The following is a 26,987-nucleotide window of genomic DNA, read 5'->3' as shown; positions in this document are numbered from 1 at the left end:
TCTCAAAGATCCGTGCCAGGGGCTGGGCTATGATGCTCACCAGCTCCTTGAGTACCCTGGGGTGCAGATTGTCAGGGCCGGCTGACTTGAAGGTATCCAGCTTCTCAAGGTGTTCCTTCACGAGGTCAGCATTTATGGAGGGTAGGGGATCCCCATCACCCGGTTCTCCCTGTCCCATAGCAGGCATGGGCGTCCCATGGGACTGATGAAAGACTGACGCAAAGTACCTATTTAATAGGTTGGCTTTTTCCTGGGCGTCAGTTGCCCCATCTGGTTTAACAGGGGTCCAATATTGCCCTTGCTTTTCCTCCGGCTCCCCACATATCTGAAAAAGGACTTTTTGTTGTCCTTGATGCCTGAAGCTAGCTGGAGTTCAGTTGCAGCCTTGGCTTTCCTGGTTTGCTCCCTGCAGGACCGGACCAGCGTGGAGTAATCCTCCTTGGAGGTGAATCCCGTCCTCCATCCTTTGTAGGCTTTCCTTTTTAGCCGTAGGAGGTCTGCTAAGTTCCTGGAGAGCCAGGAGGGCTGCTGTGCCTTCTTGCTGCCTTTCCTCCATGTTGGAATAGATTTAGCTTGTGCATTGAGGATCGCTTCCTTGAGAAGCAACCACTCGTCTTGAACTCCCATCTCTTCCCCCACTTCTCCTCCCCCCAGTCTCTGCTCCCCTGTGCCCCTCTCCACAATCATTTATCTTTATTCCAGCACTGGCAGACTCCATCCTCACTCCAGCCTGAGGCATGGCACACGGCTCCAGCCCAGCACTGCTGGCTGCAGTGGGGAAGAGATAGGAGGATGCACAGCCAGAGTAAAAGGGCAGGCAGCAGCTAAATGAGGGGGAAGCTCATCTTGGAATTGAGTAAATACAACAATCAGTATCCCCATACAGAAAGGGTAGTATCTTTCAATATGAATTACACAAAGCTAGGCAGAAATGCAAAGTTGTCATCAAAAATGTACAACAGAAAGGTGTTACAGTTCATTTAATCTTAGAGATCTAGTTTATTGTAACAGGCTATTAACTTGCATTTCTCCCTGTAACATTTAAAAAGGACCAAAGCCTGAAGAATGCCCAGTCCCTTATTCATATTAACAACAGTGTTGAAAGCAAATCAAGGGTCAGCACTAACAAATATCTGCAAAACAGATCAAATTATCTTTGTTCTCAGAGAAGATAATGTGCGGCCACAGATGGATTCAATATTTAGTTTATTACAGAGTGCCAGGCTGCTCTGATTACCCTTTCATTTATTAGTTAGAACAAACCTTTTTTATGTTGTTTGTATCACTGATGAATCCACTGATGTTGTTCACCCAAGATACAGGCTTTGGAAAAATATTAGATTTGTTTGTAGGATAAGTCTGATTGCTTCCAAGTGTCTATTATATGTTAATTATCTATCACTGGATAAGAAAATTAGCACAGATGGCCTGTTAAGTTTATTTATGAAAATATTGTTAATGCTTTACAGTTTACTCATAGCCTCAGACCCTTACTGTCCCTTAATATCTATTACTTCAAAACTACAGTAGAGTTCTTATTCTTATGACCAGTGCTTAAATTAAAACAAAAGTATACTGCTAAATCACAGGCACTGCTGTTCAATTGGTGACCTTATTGTAATATGGGAACAGGAATATGAGATTTTGTACCATTCCATATGTCCTCATTGCAGCAGCTAGTTAGAAAAGGAGAGGAAGGTAAAAATACAGTACAGGCAGTGAACTGTCCCACATCCACTGTGATTTTAGATATGATCATTTATTTTCTGCTCATAAAAGTTCATGTTACAGGTCAACATTTATGAAGACAGAAAAATAAGCACTGGATAGAAGTGTTCCACATGTATTGTTGCAATGATTTGTGCATCAAAATGTCCTTGGTTTACAATTGTAAAGATGATGTTATCCCCAAACTCTCCTTCAAAACTAAATTTGGCTCAGAAGGTTTGTTAAGTTATGCCCATATGGACTTAGCCACCTGTCATAGAAGTTGCGTCTGTCAAATTAAGCTCTTGGTGACACCTATTTGGCTCTACTGCTCGTGGTTCAGAGGCAAGGATTTAACTAATTGGCAATTAGAATACAGGTGACTCCATTATAAATGCGCTGCCTTCTCTAACACCCAGAACAGTAAAAAGCAGTATGAGCTTACTCTAGACATTACAAATAAGCAGGTATGACCCTGAGTATGGTAAAGAAGATGTAAGATCATATCTTTTTTACACTAATCACTTTTTTGAGCAGAAATCTGTTTTAACCTGCATGCTCTTTTTTCATAGTTTCATAGTTTGTAGGGTTGGAAAGGACAGATCATCAAGTCCAACCCCCTGCCTTAACAGGAAAAAGTACTGGGGTCAAACAACCCCAGCAAGGTGTTCGTCTAGTCTTGTCTTAAAGACCCCCAGGGTAGGAGCCAGCACCACTTTGTTTGGAAGTTGGTTCCAGATCCTAGCCACCCTGACAGTGAAGAAGCTCCTCCTGATGTCTAGCCTGAATCTACATTCTGCCAGCTTGTGACCGTTATTCCTGGTCACTCCTGGTAGTGCTCAGGGGAACAGGGATTCCCCAATGCCTGCTGGTCCCCTCTGACTAGTTTGTAACAGGCCACTAGATCCCCACTCAGCCTTCTCTTGTGGAGGCTGAACAGGTTCAGGTCCCGCAGCCTCTCCTCGTAGGGCCTGCCCTGCTGCCCCCTGATCATGCGAGTGGCCCTCCTCTGGACCCTCTCCAAGCTGTCCCCATCCCTCTTGAAGTGCGGCGTCCAGAATTGGACGCAGTACACCAACTGCAGCCTGACCGGTGTCGCATAGAGGGGAGTATCACCTCCTTGGACCTGCTTCAGCTGCATCTGTGGATGCATGACAAGGTATGGTCGGCCTTCCTGACTGCATCTCCACACTGCCCACCCATGTTCATCTTGGCATCAATGATGACTCCAAGATCCTCTTCTGCCTCTGCCCTGACGAGAAGGAGTTCCCCAGCCTGTAGGTATGCTGCTGGTTCTTCCTCCCCAGGTGCAGCACCTTGCATTTGTCAGTGTTGAAACCCATCCTGTTTTCATCCGTCCACCCCTGTACCCTGTCTAGGTCCAATTGCAGCCTATTGCTCCCATCTAGCATGCCCACTTCTCCCCACAGCTTAGTGTCATCAGCAAATTTGAACAGGGTGCTTTTTACCCCTTCATCCAAGTCTCTGATGAAGATGTTGAACAGTGCAGGCCCAAGGACTGAGCCCTGGGGGACCTCACTGTCCACATCCCTCTAAGTCAAAAATGACGCATCCACCACCACTCTCTGGGTGCAGCCCTCCAGCCAGTTAGCGACCCACTGATTGTGCAGTACCAGAGAAAAAATATCAGCAACTGACATCTACATCTGCTTTATGCAATTTTATTTGTGCAGGGTTGAGCCCCCCTCGCCCATAGAATCCATCATTGTTAACAAATAAATGAACAAGACAAAAAACAACAGAATTCCAAGTCCTTCCATGGACTCTGCTGTTTCTATGATCTCTAATTCAGGGCCCCTCAGTCTCACCTTTCCTTTCTTCAAACTAAAGGCCTCCCCCTGGGGTTGGGAGACCACGCTTGTTTTTCATGTCCTCTACCCCTGATTGGGTTGAAAGGCTGTAAGTTGTGGGGCTGGGTTTCGCATTTCTAGGAGAGAAACTTAACCTTCCTTCTGGGCCTGACCAAGTGTGGGACTAATCACTCCCTCGCCAACTCAGACTCATTAGTAGAGGTGCATCAATATAATCAGTTGTATATCAGATTGGCACCAATAAAAGAAAAATTGACATTATCAGCTATTGGCTTTTTTTTTGTCCGATGTAGCAAGCATGGTCTCCAATAATTTAATTACGCTGGGACACTTGGGTTACCTCTCACCCAGGGCCCCTAGATGCCTAGGTTCCCTTCTGTGAGCTAGGTGACCCCAGATGCACCCATATCCCCTCATTGGCAGGCCAGGCTGGGCTGGAGCAGAGCAGCTACCATGGTGTCCCGGGCACTGACACGGCAGTGTGGACAGTGGGCTGAGGCTGGGGAGGGCAATGTAAAAGGCAATGAAAGCCACAGATGTGACTACTGCAAATAGGGGCGGGTGGAGCTAAGCTGTCCAGCCTGGTACAGCCCAGCATGACTTAACCCGCAGTGCCCAGCGGTCCTGTCCCCTAGGGCCTGGGGGCAGAACCTGGCAGGGGCTGGGACAACCCTTCTCCCTCACCGTGTGTAGCAAGGCCCTTCCCCCAGCAGGAAGGAAACCTCTGGGAAGTGTATGTGGGGGGTGGGGGAGGCACTTTAATTAAAGTGGCTCCAAGAGCTGCTCTAATTAAAATGCCCAGAGACCACCCAGCCCTGAGGCCCTGAGCAGCCTCAGGCTTAGGCAACTGCCCCCAGGCTGGGGTTGAAGGGAAGATGCTGCAAGTGGGAAGGTTTACATGTGTTAAGGGAGTGGGGGGACAGCATTTTAATTAGTGCAGCTCCGAGAGCCACTTTAATTAAAGTGCCAACATGTCTCCAGTATCAGTGTCCCCACACTTAGAAATGGTGGTGGGGGCATTTTAACTAAAGCTTGTTTGACAAGTTTTATTATTAAACATTGGTTTTCGGATCGATATCAGCTGATATGGCCAGTTAATAATCAGCTATCAGTATCAGCCAAGAATATCTTTATTGGTGCACCCCTACCCATTATGTCAGTGGTTCTTAACTTTTTTAGATTTGAGGTACCTCTTGTTTGGCTTGAGGCACCCCTCTGAAAATGCCAGCTCTTAAATTTTCACTCTTTTTTTCACTCACTAAATAACAGAACAACTCATCTGTTGTAAAGAACTCAGAAAGACCACAACAGGTTAGACTATTTTTAACACTATAAACTCCTACTTGAAATCCTTGGGTTTAATCTGGTGAAACATGTTTGCATACTTGACAGTGCTAACTTGCATGGCACCCTTGAAAGAATCTCAAGACATGCTAGGATGCTGCGGTACCTTGTTTAAGAATCACTTTATTAGGCATTAAGTTATGAAAAACTACAATGACAGGTCACAGGTGTAATATCTAAAAAAAATCCTTTAATTCCAATTAATCAGACACTATAAAAAGCCATGATAAAACTTACCATTATTGTTCCTCCTGTTTGGGTTCTTAGAGGCTTCAGCACCTTTCTCTGAACAAAGAAATTAGGAAGAAAGAAAAGTGGTGGAACTTCTGTAATTGTTGCCACTACAAATGACCACTATAGAAAAAAAGAAAGAATAAATAAAAATTAATTTCTGAATAATCTACTGTCTTAATACCAAATGTTCTGTAATATTCTGTAATGTATTACGATAGTATGAAAGAATTGGTATGGCTGTAATACACAGGATTCTCTTCCTAAAAAAACAGCAAATGTCTAAGACCAACTACACCTGGAAATCTTTAATATTAACTTCTGAGCAGCTTCCTTTCTTCTAACACCAGCAGGTTTTCAAAACATAATTTATGATAAATATCACTTTTCTACCATCATGAGAACTAGATTTTGCATTCTTATATTACACAAGAATATTAGTTTTTCAAATAGCTTAACAGCCCTAAAAATATCTAAAATGGTTCTTTAATGGTATTAACAGCTATCTGTGCTTAGTACACAATCCGAAGTATTTTTTCACTATCAGAATTGAAGTGAGATAGATTTGAACACAGGATAACAACAGTTATCATGAATACTTTGCATAAATTAAATAGACTAAAGAATTTACCAATTCAAGCTCTGGTAAGATTTATTTTGGTTATTAAACATTCTTGGAATTGGTTTTAAGGCAAACAATGTACTAAATAATCAGATAATCAAGAATATGATTTGAAGGGTTACTCCTAAAATATTTACAATGCACAATCTTTTAAAATGCAAAACTTGAAAATGACTTCAAATAATCTATACTAACTGTATAACTAACTGTGCTACTTCCAAATGTTGTATTTCAAAGCCTAAACCATAACAAAGAACAGGGTACGAATTATAGGGCTGAGTCCCCATGTAAGAGACAAGGGGCCGCCTGTAAGATTTGAAAATCATAACCCGGGGGAGCTCCACTTTTATTAGGGCATCGTGATGGGCAGCCTTTTTTTTTGTTTGTCTGCAGCCCCACCCCAAGAATCAAAGTGTAATTTGAACCCTGACTAAGAACATATAACCTCTGCATTTCTAATAACCACCCAACACCTCATCAGGACATTCAGGTAACTTAGGTCTTACAAAATGGACAGATGCTGCATTCTTCAGTATAATGGAAGTTCAGGAAACTACACTTCTATGGCTATGTTATTTTGTGAGTTGTACATAGATGGGATGAATAAGTGTGTCATTTTTAACAAAAGAAACAAATATGCCAATTTAGGCTCCACAATTACTCAGAATATAACTACTTATTCTGACTCCGGAACTCTCAAATGTCACATGCTTACAACTTCATACAAAATACATCTTAAAGGAAAATTTAAGCAGCTCATTCGGATTTCATAATCCTTTTATATTTAAAGAAAGTTCCAAGGTGAGGTTCTATATCTCATTCCATATCAGAAAACAGTTGAATTTTCACAATTTAAGCTCTCCATAATTAATATCATAATTACCTTCATTATCATCCTTTAATGTAGCAAGACTTATTAAGATCTTTTTAAAGGCCATTGTAGCTTCTGGATATATGTAACTTAATGAGCCAATTTCTGTCTTACTGCATCTTACGTGGAATTGCAACCTGTCAGTTGGGCCAAGTATAAATTCTGGTACCAGGCATAAGATAGTTGGAAAACATAAGAAAATTTTGCAAAAATGTGTTCCTATCTTCCTTTACTTTGTATCAGCATTTTCCAGCCATCTCTGTTAAGGATACTGTGATGTAGTTTGTAAAGCTCTCAGGGGGACAGTGGCAAAAGTCATCAAGGTATCCGAAGGCCCTGCTACACAATCAAATTAAAGCTGAATAGAAACAAGTAATGGGGTTGTTATACATTTTCAAGCACTAATTGTAGAGTCGGTTGGCTCTTTTTATAGCTAATCATTTTTAGCATGTGATAATTACTTTGTACATGTGGCTGGACTAAATTTATTGTGTAGTTAACCAGTTAATTGCATAATATATTTAACATGTAGCAGAGGTCTCACTGTAGCTTCTGAGATGCCAATTTGATCCTCACTCCAGACCTGTTCCCCTTCAATCCAGCTGTGAATTGGTACCTGATTGTTCAGACTGGAGGTTCAGAAGCTACTGGACATAAACATTAGACACGTCATCATGCATGGCCCTGACTATGAAAGCTGGTATGCTATAACCTCACTAGCCCAATGAGCCTTTTAGTTTATGTAGACCAGGTGAGACTGACTAATCACTTCATCAATGTAATCTGGTCAAGGAAATGTATAGGTTTAGAGCACTTGATATTGCCGTTCACACAGTGAGAAGAAAAGAGAAGGTTGCAACTAACTTAAATAGCAACCTGAGGAGGGAAAAAAAAAAACTCTTAGAAACAGAGAAGAGAGAGTCAAATTAATCTGACTCAATTAATTTGTCTAATATGAATAATAAGTCAACCATTCTATCCTGGGATATTATGACAATGCAGCTGACTCATACCTTTTCATTCATAGGTAAAGGTATTCACAGAACCCATTCAAGTAATTAAACAACTCTCAATGCATAGCTATATACAATAGGTAGGTAGGTTGATAGGTTCATTTGAGTCCAATTACCAGAATACTAGACAAACTATGAGTGCGTAAAATAATGCAGACCATAAGGAAAATCTTGAGAGCAGAACACCACAGTTGAAGCTTTGGAAAATATGTATTTCGTTGAAACTGTTCTTCAAAGGTCATGATCTCAAAACAATTTTCACTCTCTGATTTATAATCAAGCAATGTTTCATAGTGGGTAGGGTCGGAAGGGACCTGAGCAGATCATAAAGTCCGACCCCGTGCCTTGGCAGGAAAAAGTACTGGGGTCAAATGACCCCACCAAGGTGATTGTCTAGTCTTGTCTTAAAGACCCCCAGGGTAGGAGCCAGCACCACTTTGTTTGGACGTTGGTTCCACATCCTAGCCACCCTGACCGTGAAGTGGCACCTCCTGATGTCCAGCCTGAATCTACCTTCTGCCAGCTTGTGACCATTATTCCTGGTCACTCCTGGTAGTGCTCAGGGGAACAGGGACTCCCCCAGTGCTTGCTGGTCCCCTCTGACTAGTTTGTAACAGGCCACTAGATCCCCATTCAGCCTTCTCTTGTGGAGGATGAATAGGTTCAGGTCCCGCAGCCTCTCCTTCTAGGAACTCCCCTGCTGCCTCCTGATCATGTGAGTGGCCCTCCTCTGGACCCTCTCCATGATGTCCACATCCCTCTTGAAGTGCAGCACCCAGAACTGAATGCAGTGCTCCAGCTGCGACCTAACCAGTGCCACATAGAGGGGGAGTATCACCTCCTTGGACCTGCTTGAGATGCATCTGTGGATGCATGGCAAAGTGCGGTTGGCCTTCCTGACTGCATCCCCATGCTGCCGGCCCATGCTCATCTTGGCATCAATGATGACTCCAAGATCCTTTTCTGCCTCTGTGCTGACGAGAAGGGAGTTCCCCATCCTGTAGGTATGCTGCTGGTTCTTCCTCCCCAGGTGCAGCACCTTGCACGTCAGTGTTGAAAACCATCCTGTTCTCATCTGCCCATCCCTGTAACCTGTCTAGGTCCAACTGCAGCCTATTCCTTCCTTCTAGTGTGTCCACATCCCCTCCACATCTTAGTGTTATCAGCAAATTTGAACAGGATGCTTTTTACCCCCTTGTTCAAGTCACTGATGAAGATGTTGAACAGTGCAAGCCCAAGGACCGAGCCCTGGGGGTTCCCAATGCCTGCATCCCTCTAGGTCAAAAATGACCCATCCACACCACTCTCTGTGTGCGGCCCTCCAGCCAGTTAGTGACCCATTTGACTGTGTAGGTGTCGACACCACAGTCTCCTAGTTTTTTAATGAGAATGGGGAAAGAGACAGTGTTAAAGGCCTTACTAGAGTTCAGAAAGACTATATCCACTGCAACACCTGCATTTAAGTATTTTGTGACCTGGTCATAGAAGGCCACCAGGTTGATCTGACAGGACTTGCCTCTAATGAACCTGTGTTGGTTGCCCCTGAGCATAACGTCCCCCACTGCCCCCTCATGGACATGTGCCAGGATAATTCTCTCAAAAAGCTTACTCAGGATTGAGGTAAGACAATGTGTTTGCAGCACATTCACATAACTTGCTGGCCTATGATTTTACAACTGAATGAAGCAGAACACACAGGATGACTTTAGGACTATGCTTCAGACTGCAAGGTGAAGAGAGCTAAATATGTAACAATAAAACATACAAATAAGCAAGTAAAGGTTTATGATACACTAAACACTTTTCAAAGCTACAAAGAAAAAGATTAAGCAACATCGAATAACACCTAGGTTTAGATCCAAATTACTCATAAGGCAGATGTGGGCAATTATTTCAGCTGGAGGGCCAGTTATTGAGTTTTAATAAGCTATCAAGGGCCACATAGGTAGCCCTGCCCCTTGACAGCTGCCCCACCCCCGGTCACCATATTGGGACCAGAAGTCCTGCCCCTGACCCCCTGACCTTTGCCACCGGAAGTCCTTCCCTTTGCCCTGGAAGTACTCCTTTTGGGAGGGAGGGTGCTGCAATCTTGAAACTAAAAAAAAGCCCAAATCATATACAAAATATAAAACTTCTGCTATAATTTATTTTAAAATATTGTACTGATTTATATGCTCGCTAAGTGTATGTAGAGGTGACTGCATAATAACTCAAAATACAGTCCTATTGTATATTATGTGTGGGTGGTAAGGGGGTGTATATGGAGCGTGTGGTGGGTGGCTGTGGAGGGGTCTGGGGTACGTGGTTGGGGTGGGAGAGAGATGGGGCCGGGCCACCAGCTCCATTACGTGCGGTTCTAGCTGACAGCCAAACTGGGCACTTCATGCAGCTCACACCTTGTACCAGTCCTGTGCTGCATGCAGTGCCCATGGCACTGGGTCCAGTTCACACATCGCATACAGCGCAAACACTAGAGAGCGGCCAGTATGTGCTGCACACAGCCCGGGGACTGGCAGAAGTCCAGCCTGTAGGGTATGTGTTTGATACCTCTCCCCCAAATCATACATAGCCATGAAATTCATTTAATTATTTTGCTGTCTTAGCTGATGACAGACCTTAAAGACATAATGGGATCTCACATACAATCCTAACAATTCCATGCATGGCAGAAGTGACTGTGGGATTAGGGATCCAATCCCAATGCTGCCATATGCTGGTATGGGGGGAGCCCAAGATCATAATTCTGGGCTCCTCCTGCACTTGCAAGTAACAAACTTTGCCACTGTGTGCTCCTGCAGCTGGCAGCACCAGTCAGCTAATCGTGGCTACCAGGTTGAGGAGTACATTGAGCTGTTGGCTCCCAGACAGGGGAACTCAAAGGAGCTCCCATGTGCACCTCTGGCTGGGAGTCCCAGTCAGCCAACTGGTGTTCCCAGCCATGGGATCATATGGGAGCAAGGTCTCCATGTCCTCCAACAGCTGGGAGCACCAATTTTTTGGCAATCCCAGCTTGGGGGTGCATGGGAGCCAAGGGGCAGGGAGGTCCTGCAGCTGGAAGCCAATCAACTGACAAGAACCCCCAGCCAAGGAAGCACATGGGAACCAAGTGTTCTGACATGCACCCTGGCTGGGAGCACCGATGAGCTGAATAGCACTCCTAGCCTTGGGAATGCACCGGAGTCTTGAATGTACTTCCCAAGGCTTGGAGCACTGGCCATATGTTCAGTGTAAGGCACGATGGAAACCTGCCACAAAGTTCTCACACATTTTGGGTCTAATAACAAACTAATTATGTGGCTTAAACCCAGTTTATCACACCATTAACTGAATGAACATGTGGCCAGGTCACTACTAAAGATTTGACTAACTGGTTAATCACATATTAAGAATAACATCTGTCAGGGGCCTTGGTATCATAAGCACTGAGCAAATGTTCAATTTTTACCTCCCACAGCAGACTGGATAGCATTTTATCATGTTTAGAAAAACCAAATAAATTACTTCCTATTGCAATTTTGTTTAGGAAAAAAATTAAAGCTATATTCTGCATTCCTGTATACCTTCTATGGGAACTGCATGCAAGGCAGAAATATTTCTGGTCAGACTTGTTTGTGGCTCCCACATGCACACTTGACTATATAATCTGCTTCATAATGAAGACTAGATCCAGATGTGCTTAATAAGCTTGCTGCTTACAGCAAATGGCTATTATGAGAGTTGTTTATAACTAAAACAAAGCTATGAATTACATTTCTCAAATCTTCTTATCCTAATGGTTTTCTTTTCAAATACACAACTAGATCTTTGATCAACCAAAGGAGCAGTAACAATAACTCTTTGTATTACTTCCTCAGTGTGGGATTTTACCTCCTGATTTTTGCAGACTTATTTCTGAGTCAGACCACTGTAGCAGTAACTCTTATGTGTGAGTTTTCAATTCTAGGGTGAATCAGAAAGCTGTAATTTGTGATCCCAAAATGTTCTAGCTCAAGTCTGTTTCATTTTAACACATAACCTGTTCTTATTATGCTCAAGTACTTTGGTTTATAAATATAACCTTCAAAGAGTAAACGAGGTAGTCAGAAGATTGCTCAGATATATGTAATTTGGGTAATCCATACTCATAAATCCTGCCATAGATGCATAAATACTGAGAAAGTTGTGTGTATGTGTGTGTAAATATATGACATTTTAATGCTGGCTTTGACTATTTTTGGCAAAATATGTACAAATGTACTTCCTTTACAAAATTAATTACTATTTTTACTTGAATCCAAGACAAGGTTGAATTTGAGAGGACCCCCCCCCAACAATTAGATTCTATACATAGAAAATGTTATAATTTTCCATGTATAGCATCTAATCATTGGAGAGTTGTCTTAAATTCATCCCCACCACTGCTGCAGCAGGGGTAGCAGTGGTAATGGTACAAGTGGTAGGGGGGAAGGTAGCCTGACCCCTGCCCCTCACCCACTTGTAGCCTGCCCTTCCTACCACTTTCCCCCACTGATACCTCCCCCATTCCCCCCCTCCCCACCCCCTGCTGTCTGATTCCATGTTCCCCCACCCCCCCCAATAACTGCTCCAGTCCTTACCAGGCCATACAGGAGCAGTTGCGGCAGTGGCAGATGCTGCATGACTTGGCAGAGCCCAGGGTGACCACATGACCCAGGCTGGAGTGGGACCAGACAGTAAACAGCAGCAGGGGCATGGGGGAGCGCAGAAGCAGCAACAGAGGCAGCAGCTGCAGCTCCAACTCCAAAACTGGATTGGCCACAAAAACCACCAACCCACTTCCCCACACCGCCCTGCACTTGAATCCAAGACAAGGGGCTTCCCCCCGCCATGTTAAATGGGAAAAGAAACCTTGTCTTGGATTCGAGTAAATACTATATTGTATATTACAATATTTGGGAGTTTCGTAATTTAGGACATAAATCAGTCTGAAATAACTCATCATGGGAAAGTTACAAATGAATCATTTTAACTTTAGTAAATGAAAGTGACTTAGAACCCCTACCCCAGAACATTCCCAGGCAATTGAAAAAAACCAAGAGAATCATTCCGTGTACTTGAATACTATGAGCTATTATTATTTAGTGAGAAACAGGTGATCATCTCCAGATCTGTAAATATACAAGAAGAATATGGAGAGTGACTGTCTAGAATTTGCTCTCTCATTCCAAGCCTTTTTGAATTCAGCTAAGCCCAAGTTACTTACTTGAGTTACTTAGGGTTTCTCTCATGTGTTGGGTCTGTGGTTTATTTAGAGATTTTTTTCTTTTGTTTGTTTTCTTTTCCAAGCTAACCCTGTTAAAATGCTTATAGTTCATTGCTCATGTGCCCCAGGCAAACAAAAACAAAGGTTTAAGAGTGAAAACATTTCTGGTCAAATCTGTATTTCTAGCAAATCTAAATTTGTATTGTCAAAGTGTTAATTTTAAATGTTTTTCCAAGTCCGAGTCCATTATTTCAGCATGACTCAGCTAAAATGAAGGCTAATCACGCAATTTTGCTTTACTTCCATGGAAATTTTTGTAGCTCCACCAACTATACACCAATTTGAGTGGCAGAATAAATCTCGTACTAGCAATTTTTTATGCGGTTAGAAAGTAATACTTGTCAAATACTGTCCATGTACCTGCAAGCCTAATATCTGGCTTTTAATAGTGCAAAAATTATGCCAAATTTTTTAAAGACCAGCTTAGTAATCAATATTGGAGTAAGCACAGCAAACTTTCAATACCAATAAAGTTAATCTAATTTAGATAAACTGTTTCCATGTCTTCCTTACCAAGTTAGCTGTCTAATGCTATTATGTTATCACAAATAATTTTCTATTACAAAAATAGCTTAGTACAACACAAAACCAATATTACAAACAAAAGCACTCAGCATACAGAAACATCAAAAAGTACGAAGGCAGAATACAAGCTAATGATGGATAATGAAAATGATTTGCATTCAACATGTAGTTAATGTAAGTTACTATATCACTGGTCACTTCAGCAAGACATCACATGTTAATGACTAAACAATGAATAACTGATTTGTATTTTATATTCATAGTACTTCATGTGTAAAGTAGAAGCACAAAATGATTTACTAGGATACCTCTCGAGAGCCTTCCAAGATATGGTTCTGTATGCAGTATAAAAAAAAATTAGAGAGAAATATATTCAACCGTTTTGACTAGATGGAACCTAAAGTGATTTAATTTTCCATACAGTCAGTTGTTTTACAGCAAACATGTCTTCATGACATAATTCATGAACAAAAAAAAGTTTCTTCTGACATGGACATGAAACAATAAACACTAAGTACCTATCTTAGAAGTTACAGTCGTTCTTCATTAAGATTATTTAGATAAACTATTACAAATAATAGTATGCAAGTACTTCTTTTGGTAGACATTTGTTTTCATTCAGTTATCATCAGCTTTCCAATATTAAATCCAATTCCTTTATGCTTCACATTTGTTCCATTTAATTCTGTAAATCGCCTAATGTCAAAATGAGCCCAGTATCCATTAAAGAAACAAAAAAACAGGCTTCTCAAGATGTAAAACACCACAATTCAATGAGATGTCTCCATTTTTCTCCTACATGCTCTTCAATGGCTTTATACTTTGGTTAACCAGTTTTTTTTAATCTGCACTGATGTCAGAGGACTTTAAATTGATTATTAATTGCTTAGGACTAATTAATTGTTATACGGAGGAAAGAATCTAGAGGATTTATTTTTAAATTTTGCACCTTGTTGCAACTGGTAAAACAAGTAGCACAGCTACTGTTATCCATTAGACACCTGAATTCTTCTTTTGTTTAATAGTTTCTAGGGTCGGAAGGGACCTGAACAGATCATCAAGTTTGATGCCCTGCCCTGGGCAGGAACGAGTGCTGGGATCATAATACCCCAGCCAGCTATTTATCCAACCTCCTCTTAAAGACCCCCAAGGTAGGGGAGAGCACCACCTCCCTTGGCAGCCAATTCCAGAGCCTGGCAGCCCTAACCATAAAGTAATGCCTCCTGATATCAAGCCTGAACCTGCTCTCAATCAATCTGTGGCCATTATTCTTTGTTATCCCAGGTGCCCAGGGGAACAGAGCCTCACCTATTTTCCGCTGGTCCCCGCTGGTGAGTTTATAGACAGCCACCAGATCCCCTCTCAGTCTTCTCTTGTGGAGGCTGAATAGATTCAGGCCCTTTAGTCTATCTTCGTGGGACCTGCTGCCCCCTGACCATATGAGTGGCCCTCCTCTGGACCCTCTCAAGGTTAGCCACATCCCTCTTGAAGTGCAGCGCCCAGAACTGGATGCAGTACTCCAACCGTGGCCTGACCAGTGCCACACAGAGGGAAAGGATCACCTCTCTAGACCTGTTTGTGGTTCATCTGGAGATGCACGACAAAGCGTGGTTAACCTTACTGACCGCTACCTCGCATTGGCGGCTTATGTCCATCCTGAAGTCAACAATGACTCCAAGATCCCTTTCAGCCACTGTGTTGTTGAGAAGGGAGTTCCACAGATAATAGGTATGTTGCAGGTTCCTTCTCCCTAGATGCAGTACCTTGCACTTGTCTGCACTGAATTCCATTCTGTTCTCATCCACCCACCTCTGTAATTTGTCTAGATCAAGCTAGATTCTGTTCCTCCCCTCCAGCATGCCCACGTCTCCCCACATCTTTATGTTATCAGCGAATTTGGACAGAGTGCTTTCCATGACCACCTCCAAGTTACTGATAAAGATGTTGAATAGCACAGGCCCAAGGACCAAACTCTGGGGGAACTCCACAGCCCACATCCCCCCAGATCAAAAACGATCCATCCACCACCACTCTCTGGGTGCAACCATTGAGCCAATTTGCCACCCATCTGACTGTGTAGGTATTAATGCCGCAGTCACCGGGGGGGGCGGGGCGGGGATTATGAGAATGGGGTAAGAAACAGTGTCAAAGGCCTTCTTGAAGTCCAGGTAGACAACATCTACCTCAAAGCCCACATCCAAAGACTGTGTGTGATCTGGTCGTAAAAGGAAACAACGTTAGTCAAGCAGGAACTGCCTTCAACGAACCCATGTTGGTTGCCCTTGAGCATTACCTCCCATTACCCCCCACAGATGTGCTCCTTGATAATTTTCTCAAAGGTCTTCCCAAGGACTGAAGTGAGACTAACTGGCCTATAGTTACCCAGATCCTCGTTTCTCCCCTTCTTGTAAATGGGGGCCACACTGGCATTTTTCCAGTCCTCTGGGACCTGGCCAGAGCACCATAAGCACTCATACAGCTGTGCCAGGGGCCCTGCTATGACCTCAGCCAATTCCCTCAGTACCTTCAGATGAAGAGCATCCGGACCTGATGATTTATACACATCCAGCCCCTCCAAGAGTTCCATAACTAGATCATCTGTGGTCCTAGGCATGGCATTGTGTCCCCTGAGCCTGTCCGTAATCCTAGTTGGGAAATTGTCCCGGTCCCTGCTCAGAAATATAAAGGCAAAGAACTCATTGAAGAGATCAGCTTTTTCCTTTGTTGCAATCACCAGATTGCCAAGCCTGTCCGGTAGGGACCCCACTTTACCTGGTACCTTCTTTTTACCCATGTATTTCAAAAAGGACTTTACGTTATCCTTAATTCTGGTCACCAGCCCTAGTTCCGTCTTTCATAGATTTCACAGACGTTAGGGCTGGAAGGGACCTCGGGAGATCATCGAGTCCAGCCCCCTGCCCAAAGGGCAGGAAGTCAGCTGGGGTCATAGGATTCCAGCAAGATAAGCATCCAATTTACTCTTGAAGGTGTTCAAAGTAGGGGCTTGAACCACCTCCACTGGCAGACTGTTCCAGACCTTGGGGGCTCGGACAGTAAAGAAATTATTCCTTATGTCCAGCCTCAAACGGTCTTGCAGGAGTTTGTGACCGTTCGAACTCGTCATCCCTTGGGGCGCTCTGGTGAACAAACTTTCCCCCAGATCCTGGTGGTCACCCTTGATAAACTTATAGGTGGCCATCAGATCACCCCTGAGCCTATGCTTTTCCAAGCTAAAGAGTCCCCTGGCTCTCAGCCTGTCATCGTCAGATCTGTTTTCCTGACCTCTGATCATGCGCGTGGCTCTCCTCTGGACTCTCTCAAGCTTCTCCACATCCTTTTTGAATTGTGGAGCCCAAAACTGGAGGCAGTACTCCAGCTGCGGCCTCACCAAGGCCGAGTACAAGGGGAGAATGACGTCCCGGGATTTGCTCGAGAAGCATCTATGGATGCACGCCAGCGTTTTGGTTGCTTTATTAGCCGCAGCATTGCATTACAGGTTCATGTTCATCTTGTGGTCAATGATGACCCCCAAGTCTCTTTCTTCTGTAGTGCTAACCAACGTAGCACTGCCGAGCCTATAAGGGTGCTGCAGGTTTTTCCTCCCAAGGTGGAGAACCTTGCATTTTTCAGTGTTAAACACCATCAGGTTCTTGTCTGCCCATTTGCTGAGCTTGTCCAGGTCAGCCTGGATCACCCGCCTATTTTCTGGCGTGGATGCCTTGCCCCAAAGTTTGGTGTCATCGGCGAACTTGGCCAGTCCGCTCCTGACTTCAATGTCCACATCATTAATGAAGATGTTGAACAGTATGGGTCCCAGGACAGAGCCTTGAGGGACCCCACTGGTCACAGGGCACCACGATGAGTGACTGCCATCAATCACAACCCTCTGGGTCCGACCACGGAGCCAATTTCCCAGCCAGCGGATCGTGGTGGAGCCAAGGACACAACTGGCCAGTTTGGCCAAGAGGTGATCATGGGATACCAGATCAAAAGCTTTTTTGAAGTCAAGATATATGACATCAATCTCTTCTCCCTTGTCCAGGTGATAGGTCACCTGGTCATAGAAGGAAATGAGATTGGTCAAACAAGACCTACCCGCAACAAACCCATGCTGGCTATCCCTTAGGATGTTAGCCTGGGCCAGTCCATCAAGGATGGCCTCCTTAATAAACTTTTCTAAGATCTTCCTCAGGATAGAAGTCAGGCTAATGGGCCTGTAGTTAGCCGGATCCACTCTCCTCGCTTTCTTGAAGATCGGCACCACATTGGCCTTCTTCCAGTCTTCGGGCACTACACCAGAGCGCCAGGAGTTTTCAAAGATCCGTGCCAGGGGCTGGGCTATGACGCTTGCCAGCTCCTTGAGTACCCTGGGGTGCAGATTGTCAGGGCTGGCTGAATTGAAGGTATCCAGCTTGTCAGAGTTGGCTTTTCTGAAGTCAAGGACTTCTGTGTTGCTGACTGACTTGCCAGCTTTACGGCGGATGGTGAAGGTGATCAGCTCGCGGTCGCTGTCACCCAGCTTCCCATCGATCACTAGGTCGCCGATTAGGTCGTCCCCCGGAGTCAGTACCAGGTCGAGCAGCGCTTTGCCTCTCGTCGGCCCATAGACTTCTTGAGTCAGGTAGAGGTCATCCACGCACGAGAGAAAGCTTTGCGACCGCTCGGATTTTGCTGAGTGATCTTCCCACGAGATGTCCGGGTAATTGAAGTCACCCATGACAACCAAGGTCCTGGAGCAAGCGGCCTCAGTCATTTCCCGGGCGAACTCCTGGTCAAGCTCAGGACTTTGAGTGGGAGGTCTGTAGTAGACTCCCACCGTTGTGTCCCTTGTGCCGTATTCCCCACAAATTTTTACCCAGAGGGTCTCTAGCTGTCCGTGCTAGTCGTCAACATCAGCTTGCAGGGACATGTAGCTTTCCTTGACATAGAGAGCTACACCCCCGCCCCTTTTGTCAACACGATCCCTCCTGTACAGGGTACAGCCCTCTATACCCATGGTCCAGTCATGGGTGGAGTCCCATCAGGTCTCTGTTATCCCAATGACATCGTATTTCTTTGCACTGAGCAGGAGGATGAGCTCATCCTGCTTGTTGCCCAGGCTCCTGGTATTAGTGTACAGGCAGGCAAGTGTCCCCTTGGAGGCTCTCGCCTTGCCCACAGATTGTGCCAGGGCTGGGGCAGGGGTGGGCTCCCTTAAGTGCCTTGGTCCGCTGGCTTTGCAAGGGCCGTTTAGCGGGCCAGCAGGGGCAGTAGTCCCCCCATCTCCCAGCGGGCTTAGTTTAAAGCCCGGTGGAGCAGGTCAGCCAGCCTGGCTGAGAAGAGCCTCCTCCCCAGGGGAGAGAGGTGGAGGCCATCTCTTCCCAGCAGCTCGCTGCCTCTCTTGCCAAAGAGCGGGCTGTGGTCATGGAAGCCAAAGCCTTCCCGATGACACCAGCGCCGCAGTCTTTGGTTCACTGCGTGGATCCTCCTCTCCCTCCTCAGCCCATAGCCCGAGACTGGGAGGATCAATGAAAACACCACCTGAGCTCCCAGACCCCTAAGCCCCGCTCCCAACTCCCTGTAGCGCCTCATGACCTGGCTGGGGGTGCTCCGAGCCGTGCCTTGGCCTTCCTAACCGCCTCCCTGCAATCACAAGCAACAGAGGTGTAATCCTCCTTGGTGACTGCCCCTTGGTTCCACTGATTGTATACCACTTTTTTTGCCCTCAGGCCCTCCCGGATGCCTTTGCTGAGCCAAGGGAGCTTTTTAGCACTCTTGCCCCCTTTGGCCCACATTGGGACTGGTTCCCTCTGAGCTCGGAGGATCGTTTCCTTAAGGAAAAACCATCCATCCTGGAGTCCTCTCTCATTGAAGCTCCAAGTCCCCAATGATTCCCTTACTAATCTCCTTAGCTCATTCAAGTCAGCCCTCCTGAAGTCAAGGACTTTTGCCTTACTGCTTGCTTTCACCACCCTGCATAAGATAGTAAATTCCAGCAGACAATGGTCACTAATACCTAGGTCAGGGGAAGACAATTATTTTGAGCAGAGGGCCGCTTACCCAGTTTTGGCAGGCTGAGGGCCGCATGGGTAGCCCCACCCCTTGACGGGTGCCCCAGCCCCAGTCACCATCTTGGGACCAACATCCCAATGTCTTGGGACCAATGTCCCAGGGCCAGCACCAGTGGGGCCCAAAGCAGGGCGCAAGCTGGCAGAGGTCTGTGAAGCTGGGCTGGGCTACACCAACATGGAGTGGGGAGCTGTCCTGGCTCCACAGCGCTCCTGCCACCCTGTTCTGGGCCCTAACAGCACTGGCCCTGGGGCACTGGTGTGGGCCCTGTGCTCCCACTGGCTCACTGCCCACTCACACCCAGTGTCCCCCAACCCCGCAGTACAGGCGGAGGGCAGCGCACAGCCCCAACCCCCTGCTCGCCAGCAGGGAAGAAACTGGTGCTGAGCATGAGGAAAAATGTAGCCCCTCACCTGCCCCATGGCCGGTGCCTTGTGTTGCAGGTGCTCGCAGCCCATGCAGGGCTGTCCGGAGCAGGCAAAGGTAGCCCCAGGCAGGCCGTGAGTGCCTGCAGCATGGTGCATTGGGTATGGGGCAGGTGAGGGGCTGCTTTTCTCCATGCAGGGAAGGAGCCCAGGGAAAGGCTGAGTACAGGGGAGGAAGCAGTCCCTCCTGCACCCCATGCCTGGTGCCCCACACTGCAGGCGCTTGCACCCCACATGGGGTTTTCCAGAGCAGGCACAGGCAGTTGCACGCAGGCTGCAAGCAGCTGCAGAGTGGGGCACCAGGTGTGGACGGGGTGGGGCCGTTTCCCCCACCCCACTCCTTCCTTGCCTGGGGTCCCCTGCCCCCACTTACCTGAGCTTCCCATGCCGCAGCAGCCACATGCTTCCAGCTGGGAGGTGGAACTGGGTGGGCCCCAGTGTTGTTGAAGCCTGCTGGGCTTCCCCTGGGTCCTACTGCCCTTGGTTCCTGTCGTTTTCAACAGGAACCAAGGGCAGAGAAATATTAATTTTCCAAATTTTTTTAGGGGCCCCACGGGCCAGATAGGATGGCCTCGCAGGCCACATCCGGCCCACGGGCCGTATTTTGCCCACCCCGGCCTAGGTAGCCAAGCACCTGCAGATCCCTCACCAGATCATTACCTGTGGCAAGGACCAAGTCCAGCAAGGCATTTTCTCTGGTGGGATTATGTACCTCCTAGGTTTGGTGGAGACTAAAAACCTATGTGAGCATTCAGACCTGGCTGGCTGATCTTCCCAGCACATGTCTGGGTACTTTAGGTCACCCCTGACAACCACATCCTTACAGCCTCCGTGAGCTAACCTGAAAATTCCAAGTCCAGCTCATCTCCCTGGTGAGGTGGTCTGTAGTAAATGCCCACTATCAAGTTCCTTTCCCCAAGACCCCCTTGCATTCAAACCCAGAGCGCCTCAGTTTGCCCCTGTTCTGAACCCATCCTAATCATCAAGGACATGTACTCCTCATTAACATAAAGCGCTACATCCCTCCCCCCCCTTCTCCCTACTCTATCTCATCTATACAACCTGTAGCCCTCAATGTTTACTGCCCAGTCATGAGTAGAATCCCACCAGTTGAGGCTACCAAATTAAGTTCCTAGACATCATCATTAAGAATGACAAATGATGCAGAGTCTGATGTTTCAGGATGCTAATCAAAAAGTTTGCCACTTGTGCCCAGATCCTGTTGTCCCAACTGACTGCAATTTTTGTATGAAGTTAAACATGCACACGTCTTTACAGGATTGTGCCACCAGTCATCAAAAAGACCTAAACACACCACCAAATTATTACTATGAAAAACATCAACATTGCCAACACTGTTATAAAAAGCAATCAGTAACCAGGAACTCCAGAAGTTAACCAAAAAGCTTTTAATATTCAGAGATAAACATTTAAACTTAAACAAAAATAACAAGAAAAAAGCTTCCATTAATAAGGATAGCCTATATGTAATAAAAGCAAACTTTGGAATACCACCTAAAATTTGAAACTTTCATACTGAGGATTTCGCTGTACTAGACAATTAGGTCTACCTTCCACTAGGTATGAAAAAAAAAGGATATTCTTAACTTGAGTTAACTAACAGCAGAAAAAAATTGCTGCTGAAAACAGGGCAATTTGTAGTCTTCACACAAGTCAATAAATAAAAGTAAACCCAAATCTTCCTTATAGTCTTTATCTCAACCAGTTAACCCTTGAAAACTGCCCTTCCTTTCACCAGAATTTATTGTTAACTAACTCAAGTGTACCCTTCTTAGTGAAGAGTCTACAAATATACTGCATAAGGGTGGAGGAGTACCTCTCACAACTGAAGAGCTGTGGGGCTGGAAAGGACCTCACGAGGTCTAAGCCATTCCTCTTCTCAAGGCAGGATCATCCCTAAAGAAGTGGTTTTCTACCTTATTCTTAAAAACTTTGCAAACAAACATCTTGGCTCAACTAGTAGGCACAATGCCCAAAACATCAAAAACACCTTAACATGTAATTTGCCGGTGGGGGGGAGAACCAAAAAAACCAGAACTGGTATATAAACCAGCATCCATAGCATGGTGAGGTGGAGGAGGAAGGAGGGAATGGGAATCCTCCCCAGCTTCATGTGGTGATCAGCTAAGCCCCAAAACATGGGTTAATCAAATACCCTCTACTCCGCACTGTAACCTGGAGAGTGCAAACCCAACTCCATGCATTGTAACACTCTGTCTGGAGAGATGCAACTCCCCTATCATCCTATTTTCGGCCCAACCCCACTTCGCTAGTAATCTTGTCCCAGCAATTTTAATCTTCTTTCATAAGAAACTACGGAGCTCTGCTTCATTCTCCTGCTTCAGACTATGGCCTCACCCAATTTCTACCTGCTGTGGTCTGCAGAATCCATTTTGTAATTTCTGAGCAATGCATGTGTGTAGTTCTCCTGGGTTTCCAGTCTGTTGCTTACCACAGCACACTCCACATATTGCTACTCCTAAATCATCCCTGACCACTGCTTCTTCAACCTCTTCTTGAAAACCTTCAGTGAAGGAAATTTCACAACTCCCCTAGGCAGTCTAGTCCACCGCCTCACTATTATCATAGTGAAAACGTTTTCCTGGTATCCAATCTAAACCTACTTTGCTGCAATTTCAAGCCATTGCTATACATCTGACTGCAAGGAGGAAGAAAAAGAAGTTCCATCTTTTAATGGTAGCCCTTTAGCTATTTGAAGACTTTCCACATATTGCCTTTTCTGCAAGTGAAAGACACTTATTTCTCTCAACCTCTTGTCAGACAGCTTGCCTTTCAAGCCCTTTATCATTTTTATCACCTGCCTTGGAACCACTCAAATTCTCCATGCTGTTTTTAAGAAGTGGAGACCAGAACTGCACACAATTCTCTAGATGAGGCCTAACTAGAGCTGAATAGGGTGGTATTACCACCTCCCACCTCTAACACCTAATACTCCTATTGATGCAGTCCAAAACTGCATTCACTTTTTTGCAGCTGTGTCACATTGCTGACTTGTGTTGAATACAATTCACTAAAATCCCAAGATCTTCCTGAGCAGTGCTGATACAGAATGGACGAATAACTGGCTGAGTATCTGTGCTTTAGGTAATTTTTTACTTAGACCCTGCACTTGTCTGCACTGAATTTCATCCTTTTGTCAGTAGCCCAGCTTTTCAGGTCATTAAGATATTTCTGAATTCTACTCCTGTCCTCCAGTGTGTTTACAATCCTTCTGAGTTTCAGAGCATCTGCAAATTTGGTCATAACGTTCTCTAGTGCAGCATCAAAATCATTAATAAACACAATGAACAGCAGAAGACCCAGGACAGACCTGAGCTGGACTTCACTTGAAACCTCCTGTCATTCCAATATTGATCCATTTGTAATTACCCTTGGCATGTGGCTATTAAACCAGTTCTCTATCCATCTTGTAGTAGTTTTGTTTAGCCCACATTATCCAGCTTGTTTGTGAGGAGGTCTTGTGGAACTTTGTCAAAGCCTTACCAAAGTTCAAGTACACTAATCCACTGCCTTCTTTTAAAATCAACCCGAACGATTACTTTATTGTCAAATGAGATCAAATTTATTTGGCATGATATCTTTTTTGGAACTCTGTGCTGGCCCATGATTGTCTTTCCTCCTTCAGAAGTTTACAAAAAAGACTTTATAATTTGCTGCAGCAGTTTCCTGAGCACTGAAGTTAAGCTAACTGGTCTATAATTCCCAAGGTCCTACCTTTTTTTTTTTTTTTTTAAAAGGCAAGAGAGGGACATTATGTCAACCCTTTTCCAGTCCGCTGGTTGATGTTGTTTGTCCTCTGAATTTGAAAATGACAATGACATCACTGATTGATTTGGTTTCTGTGAGCACCTGAGTGGATGATCCAGCCAATTTGAACTGTCTGTGGCACACTAGCAAAAGATGCCAATTTGAGCTGCTTGATCAAAAGCAGAGTGCTGCTGTTGCGAGATTTCCATTGTTTGCGCTTCTGCTCTTCCTCAGCAGTTCTTCTCCGCTCATAGATAGTAGCTCCCACATTGATGAGACTTCACCAGGGGAAAGAATCATGAGCATCATCTTTCCAAGATTTTGGGTCAATGTTGAAATGTCTCACGGATGACTTGAGGGAGTTCTTGAAATGTTTCTTCTGGCCTTCCTGAGAGAGCTTTCCCTCCTTTAGCTTGCCATAGAAGATCTTCTACGGTAAATGCTCCTCTGAAATCCTGGTGACATGGCCTGCCCATTTCATCTGTGATCTCATTAACAGAGTTGAATCCTTGGAATGCCTGCCCATGTGAAAACCTCAGTGTCTGAGGCCTTGTCTTGCCACCTTATTCTCGTCAGTTTTCTCAGACAGCCCACGAAAAAGTGGTTCAGCTTCATAACATGGTGTCCGTACACCATCCATGTTTTGCATTCATACATCAGGTTTGGCAACACAATGGCTTTGTAGATCTTTAGTTTTGTTTGTGGACAGATGCCTCTACATTCCCACACATTTGTATATAGTCTGCCAAAAGCCATATATGCTTTGGCAATTATAGTATTGGTTTTATCATCAACATCAACTGCATATGACAGCGTACTGCCAAGATAGGTGAACTTGTCCACAGCCTGAAGGACTTGGCCGTTCACTGTGATGGTTGGCTCTATTTAAGGCTTTCCTGATGCAGGTTGGTGCGTCACTTCTGTCTTCTTAGTGTTGATTGTGAGACCAAAGTTGTCACAAGCTGAAGAGAAACGGTCCATACTTTGCTGCATGTCAGACTCAGATTTACAATTCAGGAAACAGTCATCAGCAATTAGAAGATCATGAACAGTCACTTCCTGTAACTGTCTTCACCGGTAGTCTCAAATTGAAGCGATTGCCATCAGTCCGGTATCTGATGTCAATCCCAGTGTCACAGGCATGAAAGGCATCTGTAAACATGGCAGAGAACATCATGCTGAAGCGGGTTGGGGCCAACACAGCCCAGCTTGACTTCACTGGTGACTGGGAATGTTTCAGATGACTCGCCCTCATCTACAACATGACCAAGCATGCCATCATGGAATTGCTGAACCATTATGATGAATTTCTCTGGGCAACCAAATTTTGCCATAATCTTCCAAAGGCCCTCTTGACTGACAGTATCAAATGTTTTTGTCAGGTCAATGAAAATCATGTACAAATTGGAATACTGGCATTTCTCAAGTTGATGAGCTGTAAACACTATGGGCATTTATACACATACATTTTTCTGCTCTGACATGCCTGATAATTAAGTCTGCTCTGCTCATGAGCTGACATGCCTAGCGCTGCATCACATGTATTTGTATAAATGGTGAAATGTGCATCAGTGCTGAGAAAATGGTGGTGGTGCAGTTTTGAACTAAAACACCTTCAATGTGTTTTAGTTCAAATGTGTGCCACTGCCATTTTCTCAGCGCTGACACACATTTTGCTGTTTATACAAATGCATGCATCACAGCACAACAACATGTGTACAAATGCCCTTAGTCTATGGTCCTGCATGCTTTCCTGAAGCTAGACTGACTCTCAGGCAGGAGCCCTTCTTCAATGTGTTGCACAAGGTGATTCAGCAGAATTCTGGTGAGAATTTTGCCAGCTATTGACAGCAAGGAGATGCTCCAATGGTTATTGCAGGATTGTCTATTGCCTGTCACTTGTACAAATGGACAACGGATGCATCCTTGTACTTCTGGGGTACAGTTCCTTGAGTCCACATGGACTGGAAGAGTTCAGTCAGTTTCAGAGCCATGTAGGAGCTTCCAACCTTGTAGACATCTGCTGGTACAGCATCTGTTCCAAGTGCTTTGCCATTTGACAGCAGGTTAATTGCTTCCATAGTCTCAGTCACCATTGGAAGATCAGCAAGACACATGTTAATGTCTACCTGCGGCAGTTGATCAATTGCCTCTTCACTAATCAATGATTGTTCATTGAGGATGTTGTTGAAATGTTCTGCTCATCTCTGCAGTATCTTTTCTTTGTTAGTGAGAAGCATGGTGCCATTAGCACTCAATACTGAAGATGTTCCTGATGACCGTGGCCCATAGCTTGTCTTCAGAGCATCACAGAAGTTCTTCATTTCATTCCTGTCTGTGTAGGACAGAATCTCATCTGCCTTGTTGCTCAGCCATGAGTTTTGTCTCTCTCTGAGTTTGCATTGGACAGTCCTCTTGATGTTGTTGAAGGCTGCCTTCTTAGATGTTGAAGTGCTATTTTCTAAGCAGACCTTATGGAACCAACGTTTCTCATTCAACTGTCTCCCCAGGTCAGTATCATTTTCATCAAACCAATCTTGAAGTTTGTGCGTGGCGGAACTAAGGGCATTAGATGTCACTGAGTACAGAGAGTCTGAAGGATATCCAGTTTTCCTTGATGTTACTGGAGGATGCATCAATTGTTACTAGTTGGCTGCATAGTTCTTCAACGAATGCTTGCTTTACATTCTCCTGCTTCAATTTGGAGACATTAGGCCTTTTCAGTGCTTTTTTGCCCTGTGGTTGTCTACTAAGATGTAACCAGATATTCAGCTTGGAGACTATGAGCCTGTGGTCAGTCCAACATTCTACACTTCTCAGGGCCTTTGTCACTCTGACATCCTGTCCATCTCTTCTCTTGATGACAACATAATCAACGCATGGGTGCATCCAAGTTGTCTTGCTGTGGTTTGGCAGGCACAAGACTGTGTTGCTGATAAGGAGGTCATGTTCCGCACATTTCCTCAATGGGAGGAGCCCACTGCTGTTGCATTTCCCAAGGCCAATTTTTCCAATGATGGCTGGCCATGCTTGATCTGCATCAACTCTAGCATTAACGTCACCAAAGATGACAAGCTTAACTGCCTCTGGCACTTCTGTAATAAGAGACTCCAGGTCTTGGTAAAATTCGTCTTTAATAGCATCTGGGTTGGTCATGGTGGGTGCATAAGTGCTGATAGCTGCACAGCTTTGCCCAGACAATGGGAGTGTCATAACTAAAATCTGCCATTCACTCCCTTTGGGAGATTTGTAACTTTGCTGACTAGCTTTGCTTTGATCGTAAACCCATCAACTTCACA

General features: G+C 45.0%; 1 protein-coding gene across 5 annotated transcripts in view; it reads right to left on the bottom strand.

Moving 5' to 3' along the window:
* Nucleotides 1–26,987, bottom strand: part of HDAC11 (histone deacetylase 11) — a 115,408-nt gene that overhangs the window by 56,562 nt on the left and 31,859 nt on the right. For all 5 annotated transcript variants that reach the window (XM_090022079.1, XM_090022081.1, XM_090022083.1 and 2 more), the window contains one exon: nt 5,121–5,237. In XM_090022079.1, the coding sequence (XP_089878205.1) occupies nt 5,121–5,237 (117 nt within the window). The remainder of the gene's footprint in view (nt 1–5,120; nt 5,238–26,987) is intronic.

The sequence above is a fragment of the Crocodylus siamensis genome, chromosome 11 (assembly GCF_052110815.1).
Source record: "Crocodylus siamensis isolate JL-2025a chromosome 11, ASM5211081v1, whole genome shotgun sequence".
Classification (NCBI taxonomy): Eukaryota; Metazoa; Chordata; order Crocodylia; family Crocodylidae; genus Crocodylus; species Crocodylus siamensis.
Note: the sequence above shows the minus strand (reverse complement) of the source record. Positions and strands in the feature narration are given on the sequence as shown.